This window comes from Tasmannia lanceolata, unplaced genomic scaffold (assembly GCF_043159265.1).
Source record: "Tasmannia lanceolata isolate RefF3 unplaced genomic scaffold, GAP_Taslan_0.1 ptg000011l, whole genome shotgun sequence".
NCBI classification, from domain to species: Eukaryota; Viridiplantae; Streptophyta; class Magnoliopsida; order Canellales; family Winteraceae; genus Tasmannia; species Tasmannia lanceolata.
Window position 1 is genome coordinate 20,750,045 of NW_027518688.1, and position 17,086 is coordinate 20,767,130.

The window sequence follows — 17,086 nt, forward strand, 5'->3', positions numbered from 1 at the left end:
GTTGGCAAGTACTTTTTGGGGGATAGTTGCAGCATTCTTAAAATTTAGAGAACTTTAGAATCCTAATGGCATTTTCTAGTGTTTTATTCAAACAATTAAGGATGTTTAAGTCATTTCACCAATATTAAACCAAGGATGTCTCATCAACCCAGAGAGGCTAACCAGGTAGCGGACTTCCGACAACACGTTTTAGAAAGATCTCTCTAGATTGGCTAACGGTGCCATGAGGTGTGACTTCCTGGGTCTTCCTAAGTAAATATTTTTTCTTTTTTTTTTGTTGAGCTTGAGGTAAGGTGGTCGGTTCCCCTCTTGTACATTTTCATTCATAAATAAAATTTTGGTGCTAGCCTGGATTCTTAGATAAATTCCCGATTAAAACAAAGTTATTTCACGAGCATAACATTGCATTGACATTGGAATATAAGAAATTATATGATGGAGGCCGTGCAAACACGTGATTTTTAAAAAGTACGGTACGGCCCACTCCATACGATGATCCAAACCTCCCATGTGTTGGGCCACAACAAAAATAGGCTGTGCCCCAAAAATCATGTTCAAAGGATGATCCAGACCCTCCAATTTATAGAAGATTCTGTAAATGATTATTGGGGCAGTACCTCTATAGTTTGGAGGGTTAGGATCATCCTATGGAAATGACTATTTATGTTGTGGCCCAACAAATTGACAATTTGGATCACCGTATGGAGTGAGCCGTACCGTACTTGTTAGAATATGTGGGATCCAACGGTTGGATTGGGTTAAGATCTCACCGTTGGATCATCTTGGACGTAGATTGGGTAAGTTGGCTAAATGAAGCAACTTGATAAATTAGCCAAGTGGATTAGAATAGGCAAGCAAGAGAGATTTGGAAAGTAGATTTGAGTAGGTAGATTTGATTAGGATTATTTCCATCTATAATTATCTTAATTCAATTCCATGTTTAACACGTGCGTGCTCTATATAAGCACACCTTGAGATTATTATAAAGCATCCAAGAAATCTAAGTTTAGTGAAATCTCTAAATTTGACATGGTATCAGCTTTGTTTGATCCAACCACGCAATGAGCACAACACAATCTATTTCGTTTTCCTTCCTGGGGACGGCATTTGGCCGTCCGCCCGGCCACCACCGATTCCAACCTTTTCACTCCCTCATCTTACTTTTTCTCTCTTGCTTGCCTCTTCTAATCCACTTGGCTAATTTATCTAGTTGCTTCATATACCCAACTTACCCAATCTACCACCAACATGATCCAATGGTGAGATCTTAACCTAATCCAACCGTTGGATCCCACATATTCTAACAGTACTAAAGCTGGTCATTTTTTAGGATCCAGTGTGATGAGTAATGCTGTAAATTGTCGCAAGCATGGCAGTTGTAGCAATCAGACCAATGGTCTGCAAATAGATGGATAAAACAATGATCAATAGTTACATTTTACATCAAAAAAGTTCCTTGTTTGAGCAATGAGAATTGTCCTATCGGGGAGATATTGTCCAGAGTATATCACTTGACACATGGTGCATACCATCTGTACAGTGGAGATTGGGGGAAGCTAAATTAATCAGGGTAGTTCCGAGTACAACCTCTCATTTTTACCATAATTAAAAATTACAGAAGCTACTGAGACATTACAGATCTGTAATGGAAGGGGAAAGATTAAGTACAAATATGGATTTGCCACTGGACTTGCACAACCATGAACTTGTAAATGAAGTAGAAGATTTTGTATTGAATAAAAAATGTATAGGTTATATACAGATGAAAATTGAGAGAGGACATTGGCCCTTTAAAAGCCATGGACAAGTAATTGTTGGTTAATCAGTCCTTGATGTTGTAAGCAAGATGTTGAGCAGCGGCCGGTGGCCATGGAGGCGATCAGAGCCCTCTCTACATCTTTAGACAAACGTCCCCCGACCAATGCCACAACATAGTCCATAAAGATTGCTTCGCACGGCAATGTAATCGGCCCATTGCCTGGTAATCCAAACTCGTCCTCGGACATTTTGAACAGCTCTGTGAAGATGGGGTTGTTGAGGTAAGCTAATGGAACCACAAAACGCCTTCCATCCGTGGTGTACACAACAAAATGGCCCTTCTCCACTATAGTTCCGCTACACCCACCTGAATATATGGCACCATTAGTTCTCTGAAATGTGATTCTTCTCCTCCCTAATGCAGCTACCTTCCTCCACTTTCTTGCCATCTCCACAATTCTCCTAGTGTTGATCATGGTTTAATCTATGAGCTAGAGGGAATAGTTTGAGGAATAAAAATGAGTAAGTTCTTGATTACTAAAGATGTGGGTGTTTAGAGATGAAGGATGGGAAACGGTTATATATACACAAAGAAGTGTAGAAACTAGACACTGCATGTGAGGTGTGGGTTTCTTTATGTTGGGATGTGCAGGATGCAAAAACATGTGAAAATGAGAAGAGGAAGGTTGGCATGTTTTGATTTTGTTCAGCTGTCTGCCTCATCATCAATAGAGGGCATAGTTTGCATTAAATCTCTTTGTTTTTGCTGGCCAGTTCAACTACATTCTAGGCCCATTGTACTCTCACCAAGGGGAAACAACAAATATAGGAAGTGAATGATGGAAATCATGCCGTTTTATTACTTCTTTCAAGCAGTAAATATTCAACAATCTGAAAACTGCTATTGTGATTGCAGTCCGGATCATCTTGGAAATTGTTAATCTAAATCAATGTGCATGATTTTTTTGAAAGTCTTGGTAGATTTCTAGGGTAGTTATTATTATTTTTTTAATGATAGCATCTATATATAAATGATAAAAAGATCAAGAAGATCGATACCGAAAGAACAAAGTGCAAAAGAACAAACAACCTTCCCATAAATCGTAATCAGAAACACCCCTTTGAAAATTCTTGAATTTCTTTCTTTCCAAAGGTTGCTAGTAGCGACATGTTCCGTAGGATTTTAGCTTTTTTCTTTCATGGAGCGTGCGACCAACCTTGGAAGAGGTCTATGAGACTTGAGGGAAAGACTCACTCCATCCCAAACCTACATAACAACTTTTTCCAAACCACCCTGGCGGTTTTACAATGCAAGAACAAATGATCTACTGATTCCCTCATCTTCAATAAATAAGGTGCAATGATCTACTATTAGAACCTTTCTTTTCCTTAAGAAGTCCACGGTTGAATCCTTTCCAGCAGTGCCGCCCAAGCAAAGATGCTTACTCTTGTAAGCGTCTGGAATGTCCACATTCTAGCTACTTTGGAAGATGGAGAACTAGCCACTAGGTAATGATAAAAAGATTTGACAGAGAATTCGCCAGAAGAATCCCATATCCAAACCCTTTTGTCTTCCCCGTCTTGCTTGATTTAAACCTCTGTCAACAATTCTAACAATCTAGCAACGGATGCAAATTCCCTCTCAAAGAAGTTCCGTCGAAACTGAGGCATCCATACCACACTCCCATTTTCTCTTCCATTCCCAAATGGTTGGCAAGTAATATGTCGGGATATAGTCGTGGCCTTCTTAAAATCTTACGATATCTAGAATCCTAATGATATTTTCATTTGCTCAATCAAACAATTAAGAAGGTTTAAATCATTTCCACAACCAAACATTGCATTGGCATGAATATAAGTTGAGGGTATTTTGATTAGTTTCCCAAAGACCCTAGGTTTAGTATAGAGCGCATACTACTTGAATTGGTTGTCTACTTCATTGTCTACTGAACATTTCGCATGCACTAACTGGGTACAACTGGTCATTAATTGGGGTCCACAATGGGTGAGCCGGGGCCTGCTTTAAAATCTTGATCAATATAGACATTGACACAAAGGATCCCCATGGTCCATTAAATATTATTGGCAGGAGCTTCGATCTTTGGTTTTAGAGTTGAAGCAGAAAGTGTCGCATCAATTCCTAGAAGCTAATCAAGTTGCTAATTCTTTGACTAATTTTGCATTTAAAAGAAAAAGAGAGAATCATACGTATTGGCAATGGAAGGACCTTCCTAGAAGGGATAGGTGTGCCTTAAGAAATGACTATTTGGGCATCCCTACTATTATGTCCTCCTCCAGTACTTCTTTTATTCATCAATAAAATTTAAGGTGCGTCTCGGTTCCTAGATAAATACCGGGTAGAAAAAAATACGATTACTATTACCATTTTCCTACTAAAAGACCAACAAAGATAAAAATAACAATGGATTTACAAATCCATGAATTTCTTAATTAAGTATAACTTTTTATATTGAATAAAAAAAAATGTATGGTTCATATACAAATGTAAGATTTGAACAAGCCAATTGGCCCTTTAAAAGCCATGAACAAGCAATTGTTGCTTGTCCTGTCTATGCAGGAGTAGGGAAGATGTTGAGCACCGGCCAGTGGCCATCGAGATGAGCAGAGCCTTCTCTACATCTTTAGACAAACTACTCTGCAACAATGACACAGTGTAGTCCATAAATATCACATCGCATGGCAACGTGATCGGCCCCTTGCCTGGTAATCCAAACTCTTCTTCGGACATCTTTAACAGCTCTGTGAAGATGGGGCTTTTGAGATATGCCAAGGGAAGCGCAAAACGTCTTCCATCAACTGTGTACGCAGCAAATTGACCCTTCTCGACTACAGGTCTGCTACGCTTGGTCGAATCCATGGTGCCATTAGTTCTCGGTAATGAGATTCTTCGCCTCCCTATGGCAGCTACCTTCCTCCACTTCCTTGCCATCTCCACAATTCTCTTAGTATTCATCATGATCTAATCTATTATGAGCTAGAGAGAACAGTTTAGCAAAATGGACTAGATTTAGTTCTTGGATGACCTAGAATGTGGTTGTGTTGAGTAGAAAGCAATGGAAGGGATCAGTTATATACAAGCCAAGAAGGGTAAACATTAGACAGTACATGTGAGTGTAGGTTTTCTTATGTTGGGTTGTAGGGACCGGGATACAAAACCATGTGAAGATCAGATGGGATAGATGTTTTGGGAGGTGGGCATTCTTTGATTTTGTTCAACCGTAGCCTCACATTGAGGGAGGGCCTAGTTTGTAGTATATGTCCCTTTCTTTTCGCTATCTGATTTAACTAGATGTTGGATTCCACCAATCAATGCAACTTCAGACAGAAATATTTGCTATTTCTCGTCTTTCTAGAATAATCCTTGTTTAGTATCTGATTAACTTCAAAGAGAAAAACAAAAAGAACATTGGAATATTGCAAACTGGAAGCCCTACTATTAATCAACATGAATTAGGAACCCACATAATACTTTCATGGTTATGAAAATTTCATGATTGGCCACACAGGATGAATTGATCACATGTTTACAATTTTCTTCCAAATGTGGACCGACCTACTTCAGCTGATTGATTGTGAAGTGTGTTTAGCATATCGCCCCCGCTTGATTCATCTCGTCGCTCCTCTACCCTTTGTTCTACCTAGTTGTGGTCCTATAATACCTAGGCCATGCCTTACATACCAACATTACATTCCTCACATTCAAAAAGCAAAATATTACCCTCTCAAGCATAACGACAAGATTCCTAGCCATCCATGTTGTCTGCAATGACATCTGCCCGTCGTGTATAGAGCATTTAGGAGATGTTTCGCAACATAAAAATATTCACAGAATATTTGTTTACCTAGTGCTAGAAAGGGGCAAAGAGGCGCTACAGGAAAATAGATTTGAGGAGGTGGTGGGTGAGAAGAGCATGGATTGCGTTGGAGTACATGAAAAGCAAAATTCCTCTTTTAAACAGGGATTAAGACAATGGACACTACATGTGAGTTGAGCTTTCCTTACGCAAAAACAAGTGATGATCAGTTAAAAGGGAAGTTTGACCCTTTTGGGAGGTGAGCATGTTTCAATTGTGTTCAATTGTGTTTCAATTACCCCTTGGATGTCTCAAAAGATAGAAAAATATAGCATCAAGATATATAACTCATACTTCTATCTCTCATCTAAGCCTTATTGTCTCTCTTTCTGTGAAAGAATCAAGGGAGGGTCCAGTTAGTAATACATCTCTCTCTCTCTCTCTCTCCTGGTGGAACACTACCACATGGTTACATTTTCTCCGAGCGACAAAGCTTATTGGTAGAAAATGTCCTCCAAATTCGGTTTTTGATTTCTATTTTGAGATAGAGCAGCAGTGACATTGCTTTGATTAACTGGAGCCAACAACACGTATTTCTATTTTCTAACTCTTGTTCAGTCCACCGTTCACGTGCTTGAGCATGGTATGTCCCCAACATAGGTTAACTAATAGTAATATTATGGGCCCTCCTTTGCCAATATATATTTCGGACTCTACAATTTCCATCTCTAACCCAATAGCATCCTTAGGCAAATGATTGGTTGGTGGCTTTGGTTTTACAAGCAGGCTAAAAGGTTAGCACTTAGAAATTATGGAGTTACTTCTCGATAAACCCTATACTTGCTAACACCTTAATCTCTCTTCTTTGGTCCACAAATCTCATATTTGTGGATAGATTTAGCCCCTAACATAGACAAAGCTACCCATCATGTGATATGTTTCTTGTCGTCTACCATTGCCCTAAAGCATCCACAGAATCCAATCCCAGCAGGTTGGCAAGTACTTTTTGGGGGATAGTTGCAGCATTCTTAAAATTTAGAGAACTTTAGAATCCTAATGGCATTTTCTAGTGTTTTATTCAAACAATTAAGGATGTTTAAGTCATTTCACCAATATTAAACCAAGGATGTCTCATCAACCCAGAGAGGCTAACCAGGTAGCGGACTTCCGACAACACGTTTTAGAAAGATCTCTCTAGATTGGCTAACGGTGCCATGAGGTGTGACTTCCTGGGTCTTCCTAAGTAAATATTTTTTCTTTTTTTTTTGTTGAGCTTGAGGTAAGGTGGTCGGTTCCCCTCTTGTACATTTTCATTCATAAATAAAATTTTGGTGCTAGCCTGGATTCTTAGATAAATTCCCGATTAAAACAAAGTTATTTCACGAGCATAACATTGCATTGACATTGGAATATAAGAAATTATATGATGGAGGCCGTGCAAACACGTGATTTTTAAAAAGTACGGTACGGCCCACTCCATACGATGATCCAAACCTCCCATGTGTTGGGCCACAACAAAAATAGGCTGTGCCCCAAAAATCATGTTCAAAGGATGATCCAGACCCTCCAATTTATAGAAGATTCTGTAAATGATTATTGGGGCAGTACCTCTATAGTTTGGAGGGTTAGGATCATCCTATGGAAATGACTATTTATGTTGTGGCCCAACAAATTGACAATTTGGATCACCGTATGGAGTGAGCCGTACCGTACTTGTTAGAATATGTGGGATCCAACGGTTGGATTGGGTTAAGATCTCACCGTTGGATCATCTTGGACGTAGATTGGGTAAGTTGGCTAAATGAAGCAACTTGATAAATTAGCCAAGTGGATTAGAATAGGCAAGCAAGAGAGATTTGGAAAGTAGATTTGAGTAGGTAGATTTGATTAGGATTATTTCCATCTATAATTATCTTAATTCAATTCCATGTTTAACACGTGCGTGCTCTATATAAGCACACCTTGAGATTATTATAAAGCATCCAAGAAATCTAAGTTTAGTGAAATCTCTAAATTTGACATGGTATCAGCTTTGTTTGATCCAACCACGCAATGAGCACAACACAATCTATTTCGTTTTCCTTCCTGGGGACGGCATTTGGCCGTCCGCCCGGCCACCACCGATTCCAACCTTTTCACTCCCTCATCTTACTTTTTCTCTCTTGCTTGCCTCTTCTAATCCACTTGGCTAATTTATCTAGTTGCTTCATATACCCAACTTACCCAATCTACCACCAACATGATCCAATGGTGAGATCTTAACCTAATCCAACCGTTGGATCCCACATATTCTAACAGTACTAAAGCTGGTCATTTTTTAGGATCCAGTGTGATGAGTAATGCTGTAAATTGTCGCAAGCATGGCAGTTGTAGCAATCAGACCAATGGTCTGCAAATAGATGGATAAAACAATGATCAATAGTTACATTTTACATCAAAAAAGTTCCTTGTTTGAGCAATGAGAATTGTCCTATCGGGGAGATATTGTCCAGAGTATATCACTTGACACATGGTGCATACCATCTGTACAGTGGAGATTGGGGGAAGCTAAATTAATCAGGGTAGTTCCGAGTACAACCTCTCATTTTTACCATAATTAAAAATTACAGAAGCTACTGAGACATTACAGATCTGTAATGGAAGGGGAAAGATTAAGTACAAATATGGATTTGCCACTGGACTTGCACAACCATGAACTTGTAAATGAAGTAGAAGATTTTGTATTGAATAAAAAATGTATAGGTTATATACAGATGAAAATTGAGAGAGGACATTGGCCCTTTAAAAGCCATGGACAAGTAATTGTTGGTTAATCAGTCCTTGATGTTGTAAGCAAGATGTTGAGCAGCGGCCGGTGGCCATGGAGGCGATCAGAGCCCTCTCTACATCTTTAGACAAACGTCCCCCGACCAATGCCACAACATAGTCCATAAAGATTGCTTCGCACGGCAATGTAATCGGCCCATTGCCTGGTAATCCAAACTCGTCCTCGGACATTTTGAACAGCTCTGTGAAGATGGGGTTGTTGAGGTAAGCTAATGGAACCACAAAACGCCTTCCATCCGTGGTGTACACAACAAAATGGCCCTTCTCCACTATAGTTCCGCTACACCCACCTGAATATATGGCACCATTAGTTCTCTGAAATGTGATTCTTCTCCTCCCTAATGCAGCTACCTTCCTCCACTTTCTTGCCATCTCCACAATTCTCCTAGTGTTGATCATGGTTTAATCTATGAGCTAGAGGGAATGGTTTGAGGAATAAAAATGAGTAAGTTCTTGATTACTAAAGATGTGGGTGTTTAGAGATGAAGGATGGGAAACGGTTATATATACACAAAGAAGTGTAGAAACTAGACACTGCATGTGAGGTGTGGGTTTCTTTATGTTGGGATGTGCAGGATGCAAAAACATGTGAAAATGAGAAGAGGAAGGTTGGCATGTTTTGATTTTGTTCAGCTGTCTGCCTCATCATCAATAGAGGGCATAGTTTGCATTAAATCTCTTTGTTTTTGCTGGCCAGTTCAACTACATTCTAGGCCCATTGTACTCTCACCAAGGGGAAACAACAAATATAGGAAGTGAATGATGGAAATCATGCCGTTTTATTACTTCTTTCAAGCAGTAAATATTCAACAATCTGAAAACTGCTATTGTGATTGCAGTCCGGATCATCTTGGAAATTGTTAATCTAAATCAATGTGCATGATTTTTTTTAAAGTCTTGGTAGATTTCTAGGGTAGTTATTATTTTTTTTTTAATGATAGCATCTATATATAAATGATAAAAAGATCAAGAAGATCGATACCGAAAGAACAAAGTGCAAAAGAACAAACAACCTTCCCATAAATCGTAATCAGAAACACCCCTTTGAAAATTCTTGAATTTCTTTCTTTCCAAAGGTTGCTAGTAGCGACATGTTCCGTAGGATTTTAGCTTTTTTCTTTCATGGAGCGTGCGACCAACCTTGGAAGAGGTCTATGAGACTTGAGGGAAAGACCCACTCCATCCCAAACCTACATAACAACTTTTTCCAAACCACCCTGGCGGTTTTACAATGCAAGAACAAATGATCTACTGATTCCCTCATCTTCAATAAATAAGGTGCAATGATCTACTATTAGAACCTTTCTTTTCCTTAAGAAGTCCACAGTTTGAATCCTTTCCAGCAGTGCCGCCCAAGAAAAGATGCTTACTCGATCTTGTAAGCGTCTGGAATGTCCACATTCTAGCTACTTTGGAAGATGGAGAACTAGCCACTAGGTAATGATAAAAAGATTTGACAGAGAATTCGCCAGAAGAATCCCATATCCAAACCCTTTTGTCTTCCCCGTCTTGCTTGATTTAAACCTCTGTCAACAATTCTAACAATCTAGCAACGGATGCAAATTCTCTCTCAAAGAAGTTCCGTCGAAACTGAGGCATCCATACCACACTCCCATTTTCTCTTCCATTCCCAAATGGTTGGCAAGTAATATGTCGGGATATAGTCGTGGCCTTCTTAAAATCTTACGATATCTAGAATCCTAATGATATTTTCATTTGCTCAATCAAACAATTAAGAAGGTTTAAATCATTTCCACAACCAAACATTGCATTGGCATGAATATAAGTTGAGGGTATTTTGATTAGTTTCCCAAAGACCCTAGGTTTAGTATAGAGCACATACTACTTGAATTGGTTGTCTACTTCATTGTCTACTGAACATTTCGCATGCACTAACTGGGTACAACTGGACATTAATTGGGGTCCACAATGGGTGAGCCGGGGCCTGCTTTAAAATCTTGATCAATATAGACATTGACACAAAGGATCCCCATGGTCCATTAAATATTATTGGCAGGAGCTTCGATCTTTGGTTTTAGAGTTGAAGCAGAAAGTGTCGCATCAATTCCTAGAAGCTAATCAAGTTGCTAATTCTTTGACTAATTTTGCATTTAAAAAAAAAAGAGAGAATCATACGTATTGGCAATGGAAGGACCTTCCTAGAAGGGATAGGTGTGCCTTAAGAAATGACTATTTGGGCATCCCTACTATTATGTCCTCCTCCAGTACTTCTTTTATTCATCAATAAAATTTAAGGTGCGTCTCGGTTCCTAGATAAATACCGGGTAGAAAAAAATACGATCACTATTACCATTTTCCTACTAAAAGACCAACAAAGATAAAAATAACAATGGATTTACAAATCCATGAATTTCTTAATTAAGTATAACTTTTTATATTGAATAAAAAAAAATGAATGGTTCATATACAAATGTAAGATTTGAACAAGCCAATTGGCCCTTTAAAAGCCTTGAACAAGCAATTGTTGCTTGTCCTGTCTATGCAGGAGTAGGGAAGATGTTGAGCACCGGCCAGTGGCCATCGAGATGAGCAGAGCCTTCTCTACATCTTTAGACAAATTACTCTGCAACAATGACACAATGTAGTCCATAAATATCACATCGCATGGCAACGTGATCGGCCCCTTGCCTGGTAATCCAAACTCTTGTTCGGACATCTTTAACAGCTCTGTGAAGATGGGGCTTTTGAGATATGCCAAGGGAAGCGCAAAACGTCTTCCATCAACTGTGTACGCAGCAAATTGACCCTTCTCGACTACAGGTCTGCTACACTTGGTCGAATCCATGGTGCCATTAGTTCTCGGTAATGAGATTCTTCGCCTCCCTATGGCAGCTACCTTCCTCCACTTCCTTGCCATCTCCACAATTCTCTTAGTATTCATCATGATCTAATCTATTATGAGCTAGAGAGAACAGTTTAGCAAAATGGACTAGATTTAGTTCTTGGATGACCTAGAATGTGGTTGTGTTGAGTAGAAAGCAATGGAAGGGATCAGTTATATACAAGCCAAGAAGGGTAAACATTAGACAGTACATGTGAGTGTAGGTTTTCTTATGTTGGGTTGTAGGGACCGGGATACAAAACCATGTGAAGATCAGATGGGATAGATGTTTTGGGAGGTGGGCATTCTTTGATTTTGTTCAACCGTAGCCTCACATTGAGGGAGGGCCTAGTTTGTAGTATATGTCCCTTTCTTTTCGCTATCTGATTTAACTAGATGTTGGATTCCACCAATCAATGCAACTTCAGACAGAAATATTTGCTATTTCTCGTCTTTCTAGAATAATCCTTGTTTAGTATCTGATTAACTTCAAAGAGAAAAACAAAAAGAACATTGCAATATTGCAAACTGGAAGCCCTACTATTAATCAACATGAATTAGGAACCCACATAATACTTTCATGGTTATGAAAATTTCATGATTGGCCACACAGGATGAATTGATCACATGTTTACAATTTTCTTCCCAATGTGGACCGACCTACTTCAGCTGATTGATTGTGAAGTGTGTTTAGCATATCGCCCCCGCTTGATTCATCTCGTCGCTCCTCTACCCTTTGTTCTACCTAGTTGTGGTCCTATAATACCTAGGCCATGCCTTACATACCAACATTACATTCCTCACATTCAAAAAGCAAAATATTACCCTCTCAAGCATAACGACAAGATTCCTAGCCACCCATGTTGTCTGCAATGACATCTGCCCGTCGTGTATTGAGCATTTAGGAGATGTTTCGCAACATAAAAATATTCACAGAATATTTGTTTACCTAGTGCTAGAAAGGGGCAAAGAGGCGCTAGAGGAAAATAGATTTGAGGAGGTGGTGGGTGAGAAGAGCATGGATTGCGTTGGAGTACATGAAAAGCAAAATTCCTATTTTAAACAGGGATTAAGACAATGGACACTACATGTGAGTTGAGCTTTCCTTACGCAAAAAACATGTGATGATCAGTTAAAAGGGAAGTTTGACCCTTTTGGGAGGTGAGCATGTTTCAATTGTGTTCAATTGTGTTTCAATTACCCCTTGGATGTCTCAAAAGATAGAAAAATATAGCATCAAGATATATAACTCATACTTCTATCTCTCATCTAAGCCTTATTGTCTCTCTTTCTGTGAAAGAATCAAGGGAGGGTCCAGTTAGTAATACATCTCTCTCTCTCTCTCCTGGTGGAACACTACCACATGGTTACATTTTCTCCGAGCGACAAAGCTTATTGGTAGAAAATGTCCTCCAAATTCAGTTTTTGATTTCTATTTTGAGATAGAGCAGCAGTGACATTGCTTTGATTAACTGGAGCCAACAACACGTATTTCTATTTTCTAACTCTTGTTCAGTCCACCGTTCACGTGCTTGAGCATGGTATGTCCCCAACATAGGTTAACTAATAGTAATATTATGGGCCCTCCTTTGCCAATATATATTTCGGACTCTACAATTTCCATCTCTAACCCAATAGCATCCTTAGGCAAATGATTGGTTGGTGGCTTTGGTTTTACAAGCAGGCTAAAAGGTTAGCACTTAGAAATTATGGAGTTACTTCTCGATAAACTCTATACTTGCTAACACCTTAATCTCTCTTCTTTGGTCCACAAATCTCATATTTGTGGATAGATTTAGCCCCCAACATAGACAAAGCTACCCATCATGTGATATGTTTCTTGTCGTCTAGAACTTTAGAATCCTAATGGCATTTTCGAGTGTTTTATTCAAACAATTGAGGATGTTTAAGTCATTTCCACAATATTAAACCAAGGATGTCTCATCGACCCAGAGAGGCTAACCAGGTAGCGGACTTCGGACAACACGTTCTACCAATATATAGAAAGATCTCCCTAGATTGGCTAACGGTGCCGTGAGGTGTGACTTCCTGGGTCTTCCTAAGTTAATATTTTTTCTTTTTTTTTGGTTGGGCTTGAGGTAAGGTGGTCGGTCCCCCTTATATTTTCATTCATAAATAAAATTTTGGTGCTAGCTTGTAGTCTTAGATAAATTCCCGATTAAAACAAAGTTATTTCACGAGCGTAACATTGCATTGACATTGGAATATAAGAAAGTATATGATGGGAGGCCATACAAACACGTGATTTTTAAAAATTACTACGATGATCCAAACCGTCCATGTGTTGGGCCACAACAAAAATAGGCTGTGCCCAAAAAATCATTTCCAATGGATGATCCTAACCCTCGAAGATTCTGTAAATGATTATTGGGGCAGTACCTCTATAGTTTGGAGGGTTAGGGTCATCCTATGGAAATGATTTTTGGGGCACAGCCTATTTACGTTGTGGCCCAACAAATGGACATTTTGGATCACCGTATGGAGTGAGCCGTACTTGTTAGAATATGTGGGATCCAACGGTTGGATTGGGTTAAGATCTCACTGTTGGATCATCTTGGAGGTAGATTGGGAAAGATGGCCAAAGCCACTAGATAAATTAGCCAAGTAGATTAGAATAGGCAAGCAAGAGAGATTAGGAAAGTAGATTTGAGTAGGTAGATTTGATTAGGATTATTTCCTTCTATAATTATCTTAATTCCATTCCATGTTTATCATGTAAGTGCTCTATATAAGCACACCTTGAGATTATTGTAAAGCATCCAAGAAATCTAAGTTTAGTGAAATCTCTAAATTTGACATGGTATCAGAGCGGGTCGATCCAACCACGCATTGAGCACAACACATTCTATTTTGTTTTCCTTCATGCGGACGGCATTTGGCCGTCCGCCTGGCCACCACCGATTCCAACCTTTTCACTCCCTCATCTTACTTTTTCTCTATTGTTTGCCTCTTCTAATCCACTTGGCTAATTTATCTTGTTGCTTCATTTACCCAACTTACCCAATCTACCTCAAAGATGATCCAACGGTGAGATCTTAACCCAATCGAACCGTTGGATCCCACATATTCTAACAGTACTAAAGCTGGTCATTTTTGAGGATCCAGTGTGATGAGTAATGCTGTAAATTGTCGCAAGCATGGCAGTTGTAGCAATCAGACCAATGGTCTGCAAATAGATGGATAAAACAATGATCAATAGTTACATTTTACATCAAAAAAGTTCCTTGTTTGAGCAATGAGAATTGTCCAATCGGGGAGATATTGTCCAGAGTATATCACTTGACACATGGTACATACCATGTGTACAGTGGAGATTGGGGGAAGCTAAATTAATCAGGGTAGTTCCGAGTACAACCTCTCCTTTTTACCATAATAAAAAGTAACAAGCTACTGAGACAATACAGATCTGTAATGGAAGGGGAAAGATTAATTACAGATATGGATTTGCCACTGGACTTGCACAACCATGAACTTGTAAATGAAGTAGAAGATTTTGTATTGAATAAAAAATGTATAGGTTATATACAGATGAAAACTGAGAGAGGACATTGGCCCTTTAAAAGCCATGGACAAGTAATTGTTGGTTAATCAGTCCTTGATGTTGTAAGCAAGATGTTGAGCAGCGGCCGGTGGCCATGGAGGCGATCAGAGCCCTCTCTACATCTTTAGACAAACGTCTCCGGACCAATGCCACAACATAGTCCATAAAGATTGCTTCGCATGGCAATGTAATCGGCCCATTGCCTGGTAATCCAAACTCGTCCTCGGACATTTTGAACAGCTCTGTGAAGATGGGGTTGTTGAGGTAAGCTAATGGAACCACAAAACGCCTTCCATCTGTGGTGTACACAACGAAATGGCCCTTCTCCACTACAGTTCCGCTACACCCACCTGAATATATGGCACCATTAGTTCTCTGAAATGTGATTCTTCTCCTCCCTAATGCAGCTACCTTCCTCCACTTTCTTGCAATCTCCACAATTCTCCTACTGTTGATCATGGTTTAATCTATGAGCTAGAGGGAATGGTTTGAGGAATAAAAATGAGTAAGTTCTTGACTACTAAAGATGTGGGTGTTTAGAGATGAAGGATGGGAAACGGTTATATACACACAAAGAAGTGTAGAAACTAGACACTGCATGTGAGGTGTGGCTTTCTTTATGTTGGGTTGTGGAGGATGCAAAAACATGTGAAAAAGGGAAGAGGAAGGTGGGCATGTTTTGATTTTGTTCAGCTGTCTGCCTCATCATCAATAGAGGGCATAGTTTGCATTAAATCTCTTTGTTTTTGCTGGCCAGTTCAACTACATTCTAGGCCCAATGTACTCTCGCCAAGGGGAAACAACAAATATAGGAAGTGAATGATGGAAATCATGCCTTTTTATTACTTCTTTCAAGCTGTAAATAAGCACCAATCTGAAAACTGCTATTGTGATTGCAGTCCAGATCATGTTGGAAATTGTTAAGCTAAATCAATGTGCATGATTTTTTGGAAAGTCTTTGTAGATTTCTAGGGTAGTTATTATTATTTTTTTAATGATAGCATCTATATATAAATGAAAAAAAGATCAAGATGGTCTATACCGAAAGAACAAAGTGCAAAAGAACGAACAATAGAATAAAAACTCAAGGAGGCATGGAATCAAACAATTCTAAAGATTCCATAGCCACCCCCTCCTTACAAGACTATCGGCCACACCATTTGCAAATCTTCTAACATGATGAAAATCAGTAGAAGATGAACCCATCCAATCAAGAATTTCATTGAAATAGCGGTCAAATCTCCAAGGACGAAGAAGAGAGCCATTGAGCCACCGGATAACATTAAGAGTCCCCTTCTACCACGACTTTATGCAGGCATTCTTTGTATAATAGTATAATGCTATGGTGCACTGCACGCACGTTCGCCTCACTTGCATGTGCAATGCCAATAGGACCAGCAAACGCCCACAACACATCTCTTGCCTCATTTCTTAGGACACCCCCAATGCCGGCAGGACCCATATTCCCCAAACTATATCATCAAAACTAAGAAACTAAGCTTCCAAAAGCCAGGAAAGGGGGGAGGTGGCTCCTAAATCTGCACCGTATTCTAACCTTGCTCTACAGTAAGGCAAATCTTCTTCTATTCATTCCATGGGTCAATGGCCGAAACAAATTTCAAGCAAGGGATGACTCTAACCCAAGATATAGTCAGAGCTACCACCTTAAAGTACAGATAGGATGTCCTTTTTACATGGAAGACTGTTTCATTCCTTTCTTTCCAAAGGACCCATTCCTTTCTAGGGTAGTTATTATGTGTGGAAAATGTAAGTCATTTGTGTTTTCTATAGTCCTTAATGTCTAAGCTAGAATATCAAAGAGTCAATGTGGATCTCCTCCCTGTTGACTTCTTAGGACACCCCCAATGCCGGCAGGACCCGTATTCCCCAAACTCTATCCATCAAAATAAAGAAATTAAGCTTCCAAAAGCCAGGAGAGGGGGGAAGGTGGCTCCTAAATTTGCACCGTATTCTGACCTTGCTCTACAGTAAGGCAAATCTCCTTCTATTCATTCAATAGGTCAAAGGCCGATACAAATTTCAAGCAAGGGATGACTCTAACCCGAGATATAGTCAGAGCTACCACCTTAAAGTATAGATAGGATGACCTTTTTACATGATTCTTGAAGACTTTTGCATTCCTTTCTTTCCAAAGGACCCATTCCTTTCTTGGGTAGTTATTATGTGTGGAAAATGTAAGTCATTTGTGTTTTCTATAGTCCTTAATGTCTAAGCTAGAATATCAAAGAGTCAATGTGGATTTCCTATGATGTTGCTTGGGAT

General features: G+C 39.4%; 1 protein-coding gene and 4 pseudogenes across 1 annotated transcript; all 5 read right to left on the reverse strand.

Moving 5' to 3' along the window:
• Window positions 1-1,790: 1,790 nt before the first annotated feature.
• Window positions 1,791-2,234, reverse strand: LOC143886002 (auxin-responsive protein SAUR64 pseudogene; annotated as a pseudogene).
• A 2,057-nt stretch (window positions 2,235-4,291) lies between these two features.
• On the reverse strand, window positions 4,292-4,735 carry LOC143886004 (auxin-responsive protein SAUR68-like). The gene has a single exon (XM_077390016.1). It carries the CDS (start codon window positions 4,733-4,735, stop codon window positions 4,292-4,294), a length of 444 nt encoding a protein of 147 aa, XP_077246131.1.
• Window positions 4,736-8,354: 3,619 nt separating this feature from the next.
• Window positions 8,355-8,798, reverse strand: LOC143886005 (auxin-responsive protein SAUR64 pseudogene; annotated as a pseudogene).
• A 2,062-nt stretch (window positions 8,799-10,860) lies between these two features.
• Window positions 10,861-11,304, reverse strand: LOC143886006 (auxin-responsive protein SAUR64 pseudogene; annotated as a pseudogene).
• Window positions 11,305-14,818: 3,514 nt separating this feature from the next.
• On the reverse strand, window positions 14,819-15,262 carry LOC143886007 (auxin-responsive protein SAUR64 pseudogene; annotated as a pseudogene).
• Between the last annotated feature and the right edge of the window lie 1,824 nt (window positions 15,263-17,086).

Coding starts and splice junctions, on each gene's coding strand:
- LOC143886004 (XM_077390016.1), bottom strand. CDS start 4,735: ATGATGAATACTAAGAGAATTGTGGAGATGGCAAGGAAGTGGAGGAAG.